The sequence below is a fragment of the Gopherus evgoodei genome, chromosome 13, assembly GCF_007399415.2.
Source record: "Gopherus evgoodei ecotype Sinaloan lineage chromosome 13, rGopEvg1_v1.p, whole genome shotgun sequence".
Lineage (NCBI taxonomy): Eukaryota > Metazoa > Chordata > Testudines > Testudinidae > Gopherus > Gopherus evgoodei.
The window spans coordinates 30,642,299-30,657,453 of NC_044334.1; the positions used below are offsets into that span (position 1 = coordinate 30,642,299).

At 42.4% G+C, this 15,155-nt stretch overlaps 1 protein-coding gene across 8 annotated transcripts in view; it reads left to right on the plus strand.

Moving 5' to 3' along the window:
• The window catches only part of EWSR1 (EWS RNA binding protein 1), a 40,860-nt gene extending 25,957 nt beyond the window's left edge, over positions 1-14,903 (plus strand). For 4 of the 8 annotated variants that reach the window (XM_030582327.1, XM_030582329.1, XM_030582332.1 and 1 more), the window contains 10 exons: positions 1,043-1,223; positions 4,078-4,115; positions 4,652-4,684; positions 5,697-5,815; positions 7,366-7,495; positions 7,971-8,093; positions 10,548-10,707; positions 11,625-11,722; positions 12,803-13,055; positions 14,147-14,903. In XM_030582327.1, coding sequence (XP_030438187.1) covers positions 1,043-1,223; positions 4,078-4,115; positions 4,652-4,684; positions 5,697-5,815; positions 7,366-7,495; positions 7,971-8,093; positions 10,548-10,707; positions 11,625-11,722; positions 12,803-13,055; positions 14,147-14,186 — 1,175 coding nt within the window. In that variant the 3' untranslated portion in view covers positions 14,187-14,903. The remainder of the gene's footprint in view (positions 1-1,042; positions 1,224-4,077; positions 4,116-4,651; positions 4,685-5,696; positions 5,816-7,365; positions 7,496-7,970; positions 8,094-10,547; positions 10,708-11,624; positions 11,723-12,802; positions 13,056-14,146) is intronic. The other 4 variants (XM_030582330.1, XM_030582331.1, XM_030582334.1 and 1 more) reach the window with 1 other exon arrangement.
• Positions 14,904-15,155: the final 252 nt, after the last annotated feature.

Genomic DNA, 15,155 nt, shown 5'->3' on the forward strand with positions numbered 1-15,155 from the left:
GGTACTGAAGGTAGGTGCAAAGAGGTACAGTAACTCCTCGTTTAACATTGTAGTTATGTACCTGAAAAATGCTACTTTAAACAAAACTATGTAGGCGAATCCAATTTCTCCATAAGAATTAATGTAAATGGTAGGGGTCAGGTTCCAGGGAAAATTGTTTTAAACAATTTAATACTGTACACAGCAATGATGATTGTGGAGCTTGGTTGAGGTGATGAAGTCAGAGAGTGGAAGAGGGAGAGAGATTTCGCAGGGAATGCCTTATTGCTAAATGATGAACTAGCACTCAGCTCAGCCCTCAAGGGTTACCACATTCTTGTTAATATAGCCTCTCATTCTACAAGGCAGCAGGAATGGAGGGAGGGGAGAAAGAGACGTGCATTGCCGCTTTAAGTGCGCTGACGCCACTATAAGTACATTGCCTTTTTAAGTAGATCAACAAGTTGAGACAGCAGCTGCTGCTAGCAAGCTCCCTCTATCCTGAGCCCTGTAGTGTCTCTCCCTCTCTCTCTCCTCTTCCCCCCCCTCCCCCACATACTGTGGAAATGGGGTAAAGTAGGAAGGGGCAGGAGTGAGGGGAGCGGAACACCCTGACATTAGCATTCCTCTCCCCTCCCTCCCCACTGCAGAGCAAGCAGGCTGCTCCTGAGAGCAGCTCCAAGGCAGAGGGCAGGATCTGCACTCAGGAGTCGGGGGAGGGACAGCTGAACTGCCTGGCAATTGATAGCCTGCTGGCTGGCTGCCCCACAGGGAACTTAGGGGAGCGGGGAGCTGACAGTCCACCCTGCTTCCAAGCCCCCACCACTAGATCCAATGGCCTGCTCTTTCTGTAAGCAATGGACAAAGCACGTGTCTGCCAAATAACGTTAGAAGGGAGCATTGCGTAACTTTAAACCAGCATGTTCTCTAATTGATCAGCAATGTAACAACGTTAATTGGGATGACTTTAAGTGGAGAGTTACTGTAATCGGAAAAGGCACTTCAGAATGAGTCTGACTTTATCTGCTTCTGCTTTAATATCTACAATACAAATTCTCCTCAGGTTCATTTCGTCAGGACCATACCAGCAACATGGGTGGATATGGACAGGAATCTGGAGGCTTTTCTGGCCCAGGAGAAAGTCGGAGCATGAGTGGCCCTGATAACCGGGGAAGAGGAAGAGGAGGATTTGATCGTGGAGGCATGAGCAGAGGTGGGCGGGGAGGAGGACGCGGAGGAATGGGGTAAGAGCAAATCTTTTCTTCTTTTACCTAATTCTGTTTTACCCATAGGATTTGAAATGGAAGGAACGGCTGAAAGATGACATTTCAAACCACACTTCCATGGAGAATATTTATTAATAGGGAGATTGTTTCTAGTCCATGGAAATGTTGTCCTAGGGGAAGTAGGGGCAGGATCTGGTTTTTTTTCCTGCAGTTTGTTGGGTTTGGGGGAATTAAGGGTTTTATGAAATACAGAACTTTCAGCTCCCTTCATGGTTATTCAGAGGTGAAATCCTCTGTGGGATTTAACAATAACTTAGGATAGAACACACACAAACCTTCCAGGAAATCCAGGTTTCACTTCCTTTGCCTCACTACTGGGGGTCTTGATGTTTCAGGTATGTACATGGCAGAAGCCTAATGTCAGCTGTTTTATACAATGTTTCCCCTCAGCCTCTGTTTGCACTAGAAGTAGCACTTGGAGCTACTGTCATAAGTGAATGTATGGGTCAGTTTATTGTTGAAGCCACAGCTCTAGAGTGGCTTGGTTAGGAGTGTGAAGAAAAGCCCCAAGAACACCCAGAGATCTGACTCGACTTCCAGAACTGCTCCCCATTGGAGCTTTCAGGTGGTCTAAATCAGTTTGGTCATTTTAACTGATGGCATAATCTGGTTTAGTAAACCTATTTGTTCAGATCAGTAGTTTATAGGTCCCTGTCTTTGGTGTCTGTTTTAATAAAGGTGAGGATGATGGACTAATTATGAAGACTAATATAAGGTGCCACAGGATTCTTTGCTGCTTTTACAATATAAGGAAGGTTTAGCTTTGTGTGTGTTCAGTCCCTGTGAAACTTAGTTTAAAGCTATGCAGAGTGTTTGTTTCATGTGGATTAGAAATGCAGGTATTGATGTGCAAAACATCGGAACAACCTCAGTAAAATGTTACCCCATATATTTGTATGGCTGGGCTAGTGAGTCAACAGCCTTAAATAAATGTGCAGCATTTATTGGCAACTTGTTTTAGAACCCCGTTTCACCTAGAAATTGGGAAGTTACTCTGTCATTCTGCATAGCTCTGCTAAAATGAATCCAAATGGCCTGAAATCTTTATTGGAGAAATACAACTATCTGGAACTTATATTTTAAAGGTAAACACTTGTTCACATGGAAACATTACTGATTTAATAAATTGGCTTGAATGGAACAGGGTTCCATTGTTCTATATAAAGATTTCATCCATAATGTATTTATTTCTAATGTTTTTAAAGTAGATGTAGACACTTGAAATTACTATCATCACGTCTTAAAACTTCTAGCCATTTTGGTGCTGTTCACTGCAAAAGTTTCACAATTTTTTTCTCTAATTTCACACCTGTAATCAAAAAATAAATTACTTCTGTAGTGATTTCCAGCTGACAGTCTATTAAAGAGGCTGCCAGCTTTTTGGATGTAGTTTTTCTACTGTCCATAGAAAAGGTGGCCTTCCCATGAAGCAGTAGGTTGAACACCCGGGGACAGGGTAGGGGAACTCGGCCCTTTTATCATGGTGTGGTGATGGATTTCAGTGTCTCCTGCAGGTAAGGAGCTCAATGTTATTAACATGCCCTTTTTCATTGACTCAATTATTTTATATTTTCATTGGCTGTTAAACATGGAAACTTTTTAACATGCTTTGTCGCATTTATATGCTACAGGTTACAAAGTGAGAGCCTTGTATACACTTCAATACTTAAAAAGTACCCGTACTCAGTACTCAGCCGGCAGCATAATGAAAAGTGGGACTAGACACGGTGTCCATATGGAGAGGAAAAATATACATAGAATATTTTTAACCAAATGTATTCATTGTATAAATGGAATCCTTCTGTAACTTTGGTAACTGCATACTGGTATAATACTTTAGAATTGTGTAACATTAAAAAGTGTAAACGTATGTGTTTTAAAAAGAGAGACATTACATATATGGTGTGTACTTTTTAAAAAAAAAAGGGAAGCAAAGCTGCATGCAACAGCTTGGAATTGTGTATTTAAAACCTTTTTAGAGATTAAAGGTGCAATACTGGCTAGCAAGTAGATGGCTCTCTCCCTCCTCTCTTCCCTCCCTCAAAACAACCTCCCCCCAAATAAAACCCTTTTCAGGTGGCATTTTCCTAATTAACCAGCACTTGGAAGCAATTGAAAACTAATTGCCTAGCCTGTGCTTTTGTATTAAAAGCTAGAGGCTGTGATTTTTGGATTGGCACACAGTAAAATCTTAATTTCTGGTTTGTGTCCACAAAGCTGCACCCCCAGGCCTTTGAGCCCTGATATATTCTGTAGGTTCTCCTTCCACAGAGACTGTTAAATCCAGTAGTGTCCTGAATGTATGGCGTTATACTACGGTTTTAGTGGAAATGTCATCTGAATTGTGTTCTAGGTATTACATATGGTTGTCTCCTGCCTTTATAACTGTTAATGTTAGGGACCCAGGAACTCATTTTGCTCTCCTGCTGCAAGAGGCTGAGGGTGCACCTTTATGTACACATAAAGGGGAGGGAGTTGACCTATAGGTGACTTCTTTTTTTTTTTTAAATCAAACACAATTTGAAATTCTCTAAATGTTTTTGCCAAGTATTGTACTGTTAATACCAATACAAGTAATGAAAGGGTACAGCAGCAAAAGTGGTGTCTAAACCAGACAAGCAAGGTTGTGCGTAAAGGAAATTTGAGCAAGCTGCCCTGAAGAAAGGCATAGTGACGAGATGAGAGAGAGACAGACAGATGCATTGTTTGGAGATGTTTAGCCAGTGCCATTCTTCCCAGTGAGCCCCAGAGGCTCAGAGCGGTACTGGCTTTTTAAAGGGAAAGGCCTTCATTTCTTCGTTTATCCCCCCAGCAGCGCTGGAGAGCGAGGTGGCTTCAATAAGCCTGGTGGTAAGTTTTTGAGCATTACAATGGATAGTGTTAAAAAAAAAATCAGTCAGTTTTTAGAAAAAAAATATATAATTTTTATTAGTTTCATAAGTGGTTAAAAATGACATATACAACAAGACTTTAATGGGTACTGCCGGCAATGCCTAGGGGTATAAGGTTAACCTATGGTTACAAAACAAAGGGTAACTTGAAGTATTGAGAAACTACTTTTGTAATTTGGGGAGAATAAATTTAATTTTGTTTGGATTTAATAAAGAAAAAAGTAACTTTTCTTATAAATATACACTGATTGGCCCAATAAAGCTAAAGAAGTGTAATAATGGTTAATGGTTTTAAAGGCTGCTAAAAGTAGCAAACTGATCACAAAAAAACCATAAAAAGGTGCATTGCTAAAAATTTTTGCAATGCAGGTCAATTTGAGTTTAAACAACACCATCATATGGTGGTTGTAAGTAGATAGATTTGTGTGTGTCGGTTTTCAGCCTGCAAGACGTGCACTAACAAAACTTTATATGATTTTTTTCCCTGACTGTCAGGACCCATGGAAGAAGGACCAGATCTTGATTTAGGTAATTTTGAATACCGTTCAGAATATTACCTGGGCATGATGAAAAGAAGGATTTCTCACTTGTTCTTTCTCCGCAAGTGAAGGCAGTCATTCACATTGCTTGTCCGCAAAGGATTCTCTCTGCCTTATTTCTTTCCTGCCTGTATAAAAAGTTCTGGGGCATTCACTCACTGTATTTCAGAGTCTTGATTCATTCCTTCTGCTTTCTTAATTAATCAAATAGTTGGCTGACTTATTTAAATTTGGAAAGATTCATTTGGATGCTTATCCTTCTCTTCATGAAAGAGGAGGGTATTTAAGCAGCATGTCCATGGCTATTCAAATATACCAGGCATCTAACTTCAAGCAGTATTGAAATAACTACCATAGAGGCGCATACTATCTTTACTTTTCTCTTCCTTTCCTCTACTCCATCACCCATAGCCTGTGAATTTGTAATTTTTGCCTTTCTAGTCCTGTACAAATGTGCATTTTGTGTGTCTAGCTGTTTCCAGGATCAGCTTTCATCATTGCCTATATAATTGCACAAAAGATATAAAATCTAATGTGCACCTGCAGTTGGATATCTATTTTTGCACAGATGATCTCAAATTATTCCCCAGAAATACTTCTGTTACATCAGCCACCCAATTTTGACTACAGTTTCTCATGGCACTTGAATGGTATACATCCAGCCATGGCAAGAGACCAGACCAAATTTCCCTGTCTGGGAAATAAATCAGCTGGTTATTTGTAAAGGATGAGCCTTTTTACAGATACTTTGCTTAGTGATCAGTATGCGGTATGGCTCTTCCTTATGTATAGAAAAGGTGCCACTGTATCCCCGTGTTGTATGGCTGGATTTTCTTCTGACATTTCCATAAATATACAAGTATTTACCCTCACTGAAAGAGATGTAGCAATCCATTTAGGAGATTGTCACTAAAGTTGACCAGACAAAACTGAACTCTGTCCTTCATTATCTTTTGTGATCACATGGTATAATGAGACTTCTGTGAATCTGATCTCCTTAGGCCCACCCGTAGACCCAGATGACGACTCAGACAACAGTTCAGTTTATGTACAGGGACTGAGTGACAATGTGACCCTGGAGGAGCTGGCAGACTTCTTCAAACAATGTGGTGTTGTCAAGGTGGGTGACAACATGGATATGCATGGGAAATGCAACCTAGGGGGAGCTACTGTAAGGTGAGTGCATAACAGGTTGGAAAATTGTTCCCAGAGAGGAGTTATCAGTTGTTCACAGTCAAGGTGGAAGGACCTATCGAGTGGGGTCCCGGAGGGATCAGTTCTGGGTCTGGTTCTGTTCATTATCCTCATCAATGATTTACATAATGGCATAAAAGAGTACACTTGTAAAGTTTGCGGACGATACCAAACTGGGAGGGTTTGCAATTGCTTTGGAAGATATGATTTAGACTAACTGGAGAAATGGTCTGAAGTAAATAGGATGAAATTTAATAAAGACAAATGTAAAATACTCCATTTATGAAGGAGTTGTCAGTTGCACACATACAAAATGGGAAATGACTGCCTAGGAAGGAGTACTGCAGAAAGGGATCACAAGCTAACTTGTGTAAGACTATTGCAAAAAAAAATGCGAACATCATTCTGGAATGTATAGCAAAAGTGTTGTAAGCAAGACATGAGAAATTATTCTTTTGCTCTACTCAGCATTGATTAGGCCTCAACTGGAGTATGGGGTTCAGTTCTGGGTGCTGTATTTCAGAAAGTTGTGGACAAATTGGAGGAAGTCCAGAGAAAAGCAGCAAAGATGATTAATGGTCTAGAAAACATGACCTATGATCGAAGACTGAAAAAAATGGTTTTGTTTAGTTGAAGAAGAGAAGACTGAGGGGAGACAACAGTTTTCAAGTATATAAAAGTTGTTACAAGGAGAAGGGAAAAATTATACTCCTTAACCTCTGAGGGTAGGACGAGAAGCAGTGGGCTTAAATTGAAGCAGGGGTGGTTTAGGATGGACATCAGGAAAAACTTCCTAACTGTCAGGGTGGCCCAGCACTGGAATAAATTATCTAGGAAGGTTGTGGAGTCTCCATAATTGGAAATTTTTAAGAGCAAGTTAGACAAACACCTGTCAGGGATGGTCTAGATAATACTTAGTCCTGCCATGAGTTCAGGGGACTTAGATGACCACAACGAGGTCCCTTCCAAACCTGAGATTCTATACAGGACTGCTGGAGTGTGGAGCAGTAACTATCTCACCAGCTAGTAGAGTGGGATGGAAATAGAGCTGTGATTCTCAGCCTTTTCCGTACTGGGACACCCCCACCCAGTGTATTCTAGGCCGGTCCTTCTCCCATATAGTAGCATGGTCCCCAACCCGGCAGGCTGAGAACCCCTGAAGTAACCTGCAGAGTTGTATTCCAAAAAAGCCTTTTAGGACTTGTCCTTAAATGTCTGTATCAGGTTTCTGAATTCTACTGTAGTTGTGCCCCTCTAGGTGGGATAGGGGATTAGTCACATCCGCTAAGTGGGATTGGGGGAGATCTGTGTGAATTTGCTTCTTCCTGATACGTCTAACTGTATAATTGAAATGGAGTATTTGACCTCTAACTCAGAGGAATTGGGGATGATTTTAAGAATAGTGGAGAAGGATATATTGGGAATCTTTGTTTAAATTGCAGTGCAATGAATTGTAAAGTGATTTTATTCTCCTAGATGAACAAGAGGACTGGGCAACCTATGATAAACTTCTATCTTGACAAAGAAACTGGAAAGCCAAAAGGAGATGCCACAGTGTTCTATGATGACCCATCAACTGCCAAAGCAGCAGTAGAGTGGTTTGATGGCAAGTGACTGAAATTAACTCATGACTCTGAGCATAGTTTTGACTGGGGGTTATTTCATAGCTAAGTATTTGGCTAATTCAGAGGATAGAAAAGTGGGGTTTTATGTCCTCCACACAGGCAGGTCATACATACATACATGGTAAAGCAGATCTTACTTGGAAAGACTATACCTGGGAAACTTTCTGGTCTTAGTCAAATCAGATGAGATGAGCCCGCTCCCTAGTGCGTTAACTTCCAACTGGTCTGGGCAATTCTGTGTAGAGTTTCTTTGGCTCTACAGGTCAGAAGTGGAATTCCCACCCACCCCCCAGCACTTGATATAAGGACACCTTTCTCTTTGATCAGTGACTACAAAGAGATGTATCCTGTAGGATGCATGTACATGGGTACCCAAGCCCTATTTCCCCTCCAGTAGTGGAAGTTTGTGACCATGTAAGCAAGCCACACTTCTGTTTTTTTTTTTTTTTTTTCCAGGAAAAGATTTCCAGGGGAGCAAACTCAAAGTTTCTCTCACTCGGAAGAAGGCGCCAATGAACAGCATGAGGGGTGGGATGCCCCCACGTGAATCACGTGGATTGCCTCCCCCGCTGCGTGGAGGTAATGTTGGCCAGAGTCTGTATGAATGAGCTGAATTCCCCGAGAACCTTATTGTGCAGAGCAGCAGGGGTGTCATGTACACCAAACAGCATAGTTCCTTCTAAGGTGCACACCTGAGGGAATGAAGGGCCGCGCCCCTAATTAGTGGCATTGCGCAGGCATGGCTCCACTAATTAGTGCTTCCTGACCCTGCAGAGAGAGAACATGGAGAAGGTGAGCTGGTGGGGGTAGATGGGGGGAATAAGTGAGGTGGAGGGGAGACTTGAGTCTCAACTCTGGTCCAACTCTCTCCCAGGCAGCCCCAGCTGGGCTGTGGACGAGAGATGGGAAAGACAAATAAAACCCCACAATACCAATAAGAAAGATTTAACTAAATGTCACTTTTTAAAAACCATATTTGTTGCACTGTGTTAAAGATTACCCCATGTCATGTGTGCCATTTACAAATATATGCATTTTGCTTCTGCCTTTTTAATGTAAAAAACTAGTGCATAGATACAATCATCAAATGTATTTAGCTTCATTTTCATTATTTTACCATTGATTATACCTGAATTTTGTACACAAGTCAAGCCAACTGAATAGAAAAAGTAGAAACAGGATTTGAGATGTGCTTTATATATGACAAGTGCTTTTATTCCTCCAAAAAGGAGATCCCCATAGATGATTAGTTCTGGCTGGAGAATAACTGCAGTAACTGTGGTTTGTTTTTTAAAAAGAATCCAAACAAATCATCTTCTCCCCAAAACTGTCATTAAAAATCACATTCAATAACTATTTCTGTAATCACAAAAGTGACAGTGTATTATTTATACCTAGCTTTTGCATTGATTGGCATTTAGGAATTGCTTGTTTGGTACATAGGTTAATTACTCTAATTCCTAAAATTAACAGTACCTCCACTAGCAGCTTAAAATGTTTGGATTTAGCTTTGTCTGGGAACATGTACTATCGAAATAGCTTTAAAGATTGATTTGCAGTATTGCTCTTGTATTTTCTAACCTGTCATGTCCCAGCCTCAGCTTTGGGGCTGCAGTGTCCAGAGGAGAGGCCCCCAGGCAAGTTTTAGAATTCGTTTGGTGAGAGAGATTTGGAAACCATTAAGGCCATATCTGTGCTATCTGGTATAGTTCTGGCTCTTCAGAGTACTCTCTTTGACTCATAAGTAGCAAGCACTTGGTGCTAGGTGTTTTGTAGGATAAAGACTTTATTTGCAAATTATTTGAAGCAGAGATCTGTCTGCAAACTCTGAAGCTATGTGTTAATGTGCTCCATTTACTTAAGGCTAGGCTTGTAAAAACTTAATGAGCCTACTCTGAGTTTTTGAGTTGGTGACATTGACAAATTACGGGAGAATTTTGCCTGTTTCTACAGGGCTCTGTTTCACTTACACAGCGTGGGCCCTGCTAAACACCGCTAACAGCCAACCACTTGATGTTTTATTTCCCATTGTATTTTCAGTGTTGTCACTTGTTTGTGGCTTGTTGACTGTCTGTGTTGCTGCTTTATTGCTTATTTTTACTGTTCTATGTGTGTGAAGTATTAATCAAATTAAGAGTTGACATCCTATAGAAATTGTATAAGCCTGAGTGAATGCCTTTCACTCTCCTTTCCAGTATCAGAAAATACTGTATTAATATTTGCAAGGCGAGCGTGACTATTTCTAGTTGACACATAGATTTGTTTAGCATCTTAAAGCTGAGCTATGTGTGCAGATAATATGCATGCAAGAGGTATGGTTTTGTGGACTGCAAAAGTCCGTAGCATGCTAGTGTTTTGGCAGATGCTTTATTTTTTGAGACCAGCTTTTCCTGAAGATTTAGTGGTCTATGGGAGTAGGTTATTAAATTGGGCCCCTGGCACACTTTTTTTTATGCTTTCACTTAATGACTGTGTCTTTGTTTTATCTATATAGCTGTTTTCAATATGCCACATTTTGGTGTGTTTACTAGCTTGAGTTGTTAGAAAGGATGATAAAATGCATGTACTCCACTCCAAGGAATACTTAATCAGCTCCTATCCTAAGATAGCATGGGCTATAACTGAGCCTGGGTGGGTCCACAGCAGTGGTGCCCCACATGGTGAGAACACAATCAGTCACATAGTCTACTGTCTTCTCTGTCCTATTTCAGTGTAATACAGCCATCCATGTCAATTTTCTTTATCTGATTTCATACTAAATAAACATCTTAAGCAGTGCACCTTGTTAATTATGCCTTGTTTTAATAATCTTTCTCCTTCCATACCTATAACTTTAAAAAAAAAATATCTAGGCTTTTTGTTTGTACTAGTGGGCGCTGGCACACATCCACACATTACCTTGATATTGGTGCTGCACATAACAACTCATTCTGCACATGGATGTAAAAAATTAGAGGGAACGTTGCTGAGCAACACCCTAAGTTGTGGAGGTGACCAGTGTCTGCACTGGAATTAACTGACTTCTTCCTTTAGGCCCAGGGGGTCCTGGTGGTTCTGGTGGTCCAATGGGTCGTATGGGAGGCAGAGGTGGAGACAGGGGAGGCTTCCCCCCAAGAGGACCACGGGGTTCTAGAGGAAACCCTTCTGGAGGGAATGTCCAGCACCGAGCTGGAGACTGGCAATGCCCCAACCCGTAAGTGTTTGCTTTACCAACTATGCTGATCTTTGTGCCCTGTAGTCCTGCTTCTAAACCCAGGTGCCGTCTTCCTTACATGATACCTGGCACTGTAGCCCACTCAGCTTTCATCTCCTGCAGAATGTCGCAGCTCAATGCCCGGGTACTTGTCAGTTAGGAAATGGCTCATTTGGGGCCAGAACTTCTGGTAATAAAGTACAGTTCAAATTATGAAAAATAAGCTGTTGAATTTACTGCAGTTGAGAACTTGGACTAAGCACAGATACATTAGTGATTACATACAATCCTTGCCAATTTAACACCTCTGCCATATTAGCGATAGTGGTATTATTTATATGTATTGCAGTAGTGCCGTTGTGCTAGGTGCTGTACAAGCACAAAAAAACAACAACCAGTCCCTCCCCCAAAGAGAAGCATACTTGGAGCAGCCACATCATTTGGTATAATGATACATTGCCATTCTTTTGTACTGGCAAGGTAGACCAGGAGATAAAAAGGGTGCTGTTACCCAGAAGTGTGGTGCAGATACTAACTAGTTAGTCATCACAAACCCTGAAGATGGAGAAAGATGGGCTTGCTCACTTACAGACTCTGTATCAAAGTTGAGAATAAAATCCTTACATTTGTCTCCCATTCTGTACTAGGACCAGCCTCCTCTCCTAGATCAGTTACATAGCCATTAAAAGTTAAGGTCATCTTTGAACCTTGTCTCTCAGATTTACTGTGCCTGATAAAAATAACTGTTTTTTTTAAAAAGTGACAGAGTCCAGTGGCACTTTATAGACTAACAGACTATAGTCTATAAGGTGCCACAGGACTCTGTCGCTTTTTACACTTCCAGAGTAACATGGCCACCCCTCTGATACTGTGTTGGTTTTTTTTTTAAGTCTTCACTAACTGATGGTTTTGTCTAGGGGATGTGGAAACCAGAACTTTGCCTGGCGAACAGAGTGTAATCAATGCAAGGCTCCTAAACCAGAAGGCTTTCTTCCACCTCCCTTCCCACCTCCAGGTATGTATGTGACACAGCTTTTAGGAAAGAGCTCAAGTTATTCCCAGAGCATGGGAGATGAGTACTCAAGATGAACCACCTCCTTTGTGTATGTGATTGACATTGCTTATATAGTGTTCTCTGTGACTGATCGCTAGACATGGATAATTACTGGGGAAATAATACCCTCTTGGAGCTGTAGAGGAAGCAGTTTATGGTTCTGCTCTGCCTGAGATGATGTGCCCTCACTTACCCCTATAACTGTGACTCTTTCCTTGCATCTATCTGCAGCAATCCAGTTCCTTACAGGCAGGTCTACACTACCGCTTGAGTTGATCTAATTTGCGTTGCTGAGGGGTGTGAAAGACTTGACGCAAGTTACAGTGACCTAAACGCTGTCCACGCTGGCACTGTGTTGACAGGAGACGCTCGCCCGCCAACATAGCTTCCGCCTCTCGTGGAGGGTGGAGTAATGCCAAAGGAAGAGCGCTCTCCCTTCAGCGTAGAGCGACTTCACTAGACATGCTGTAGCGGCGCAAGTGCACCAATGTAGCATTTCTACAGTAGACCTGCCCTATCACACTGTCACTGGATGTGGCTCCAAGCCAGAATGGTCTCTAAATCAGCCATTTGCCTCTCGGGCTTCCCCAATGGATTTCAGGGTAGCACATTTTCAGTGGCACTTCTGGAAACATGCAGTTCATGCAGTGTGGCATTAGCCACCAGTGGCTAGCCGAGAAAGCGGCCTCATGTTGCTTCCTGGGCATCTCTGCTTTGTTCCTCCAGCTTGTGCAGTGTTGCCAGCATTCATGTTTGTGACAAGGGCCAGCAATTTTGGTTAGAGTGAAAAGTTGGGTTTCCTGTGATTGGGGTGGCTGCCCTCTGCATGGTTCCATTGCCAGGCTGTTAGACACCCTCTGTCTCAAAGCTCCATGCACACATCTTTTACTGCTTCCTCTTGCGTCAGGTCTGGAGGAAGGTTAGAGATGATTTAATGTGAAAAGGCTAAGTTTTCAGTCCTGAAAGTCCGTTTAGAGCAGGCATGTTTTCACCTTAGAGAGCCTGGTTTCAAATGTACATGGTGACGTTTTTCTTTACCAGGTGGAGATCGTGGCAGAGGTGGCCCTGGTGGCATGAGAGGAGGCAGAGGAGGCCTCATGGATCGTGGCGGCCCTGGTGGAATGTTCAGAGGTGGACGAGGTGGAGACAGAGGCGGATTCAGAGGAGGCCGGGGTATGGATCGAGGTGGATTTGGAGGAGGAAGACGAGGAGGACCTGGGGGCCCACCTGGGCCTCTCATGGAACAAATGGGAGGCAGAGGCGGCAGGCGTGGAGGACCAGGAAAAATGGACAAGTATGTAGAAGAGAAAACTAAAGAACCTGGCAGTGGGCTAGGACAGAGGTCCCTGAACTGTGGGGTGCACCCCTCTAGGAGGGCAGGGAGGAATATTTGCAGGGGGCAGGAGGGCTACTGGGGCCACGACCAGTCCCCATGGGGGGCCAGGAGGGAGCACCACCCAGCCTCGCTTCTGCTTCTGGTTCCCAGCCCTGTGCTCGGGGACCCAGCTGCCAACCTCATGCCCAGGGCTCATGGCTGCTGGCCTTGGCTCTGCTCCCAGCTGTGGCCCCACCCTGAACCACCTTACCACTGTCCGCATCCCCCTTCCTGGAGATGCAGCCCTCCTCCCAGCCCCAGCTTTGGGGGGAGGAGGAGGGAGAGGTAAAAAGTTTGGGGACCACTGGGCTAGGATGATTTTACAACTTCAAATAGGTTTTGGGGTGGAGGTGGGGAATGAAACAAGATCTGATGTGATCAAAGGTAAGTGGAGAAATAAAGCTTAGAAAACCAGTAACCCTTGATCAGAAACTTGATGGGGACAGGAACAAACACTGAATAATGAAAATTGTGATAGCCTCCTCTTGTGCTAGGAGCGTGTGCATAGAATCCTAGAAATGTCAGGCTGGAAGGGACCTGAAGAGCTTATCTAGTCCAACCTCCTGTGCTGAGGCAGGACCAAGTAAACCCTAGACCATCTCCGAGAGATGTTTGTCTAATCCAATGGTGGGGATTGCACAAAAACCTCCAGTGGTGGGGATGCACAGCCTCCTTTTGGAATCCTATTCTAGTGCTTGAGTTAAAAAGTTTTTCCTAATATCTAATCTAAATCTTCCTGTGCTGCAGATGAAGCCCATTACTTCTTGTCCTACCTTCTTGTACTTGGAGAACAATTGATCACAGGCCTCTTTATAACTGCCCTTAACATTTTTGAAGACTGTCCCCTTAGCCTTTATTTCCAAAGACTAAACGTGCCCAGTTTTTTTAATTTTTCCTTGTAAATCAGATTTTCTAAACCTTTTATCATTTTCCTCTTCCGTCTGATGGAACAGCAAGATTGTGGGTGTGTCCTATGAGCTATAACCAACCAAGCTTTTTCCTTTTTGTAGGGGTGAACATCGTCAGGAACGGAGAGACCGGCCCTACTAGAGGCAGAAACCTGCAGAGCTGCATTTACTACCAGATTTATTTTTTAAACCAGAAAATGTTTTAAATTTATAATTCCATATTTATAATGTTGGCCACAACATTATGATTATTCCTTGTCTGTACTTTAGTATTTTTCACCATTTGTGGAGAAACATTAAAACCAAGTTAAATGGTAGTGTGCTGAGTTATTTTTTTCCTTTTAAACAAAATGGTTGTTTAACTAAAATTAAACCAATGAGAAAACATTGTTGTGAGCATGCTCAGTATCATTGTTTGCAAAACCAGGAGGAGAACTAACTGTAACAATGTTAATGGTTGTGATGTTTTTTTAAAATAAAATTCCAAATGTTTATAAACTTAATACTTCTCAGCCTCTATGCGACAGCACGCTGATCATCTCCACCTAGAGTTGGCATCGCAACCTCCAGCTCTGTGGGCTCTGCAGAAGAGGCAGTGAGTTTCACTCATGACTTGTATGTATTATATGGCTTGTAATCCTTTAACATTGAATGTTGCATTGTATGGAGGGTGCAGGGGTTGAAATCTATCATGAACCAATCCTGAAGTGTATTTGGCAAGGCAGAGCAGGCACCTTAATCTTAAACTGTAAAGTGTGGCTTAGTGCATTCAGAGGGTGGAATTGAACACACCATTTCAAATGAGACGTTGGACTTCAGAATTGCGTCCTGGCTGTAAATAAAGACATATTGCTGGGTACATTCATGACTAGACTTTTTGTAAATAGCAGATGAACATTTAAGTTCTCTCTGGTAGTGTTTTTATTTCATGCATACCATGCTCACCATCTTGGTATCTGAGTGCAGCTGAGGAGCCAGTGCGCTGTTGAAAACATCCAGGGCAAGGTAGCCCAGTAAGTAGAAACGTAGGACTATGAACTTGAAGGGTAAATGAAATCATCTTGAGTAATAAATCTTCCTCTGAAAGTAATACCGGCAGTGTGGTTTGAAA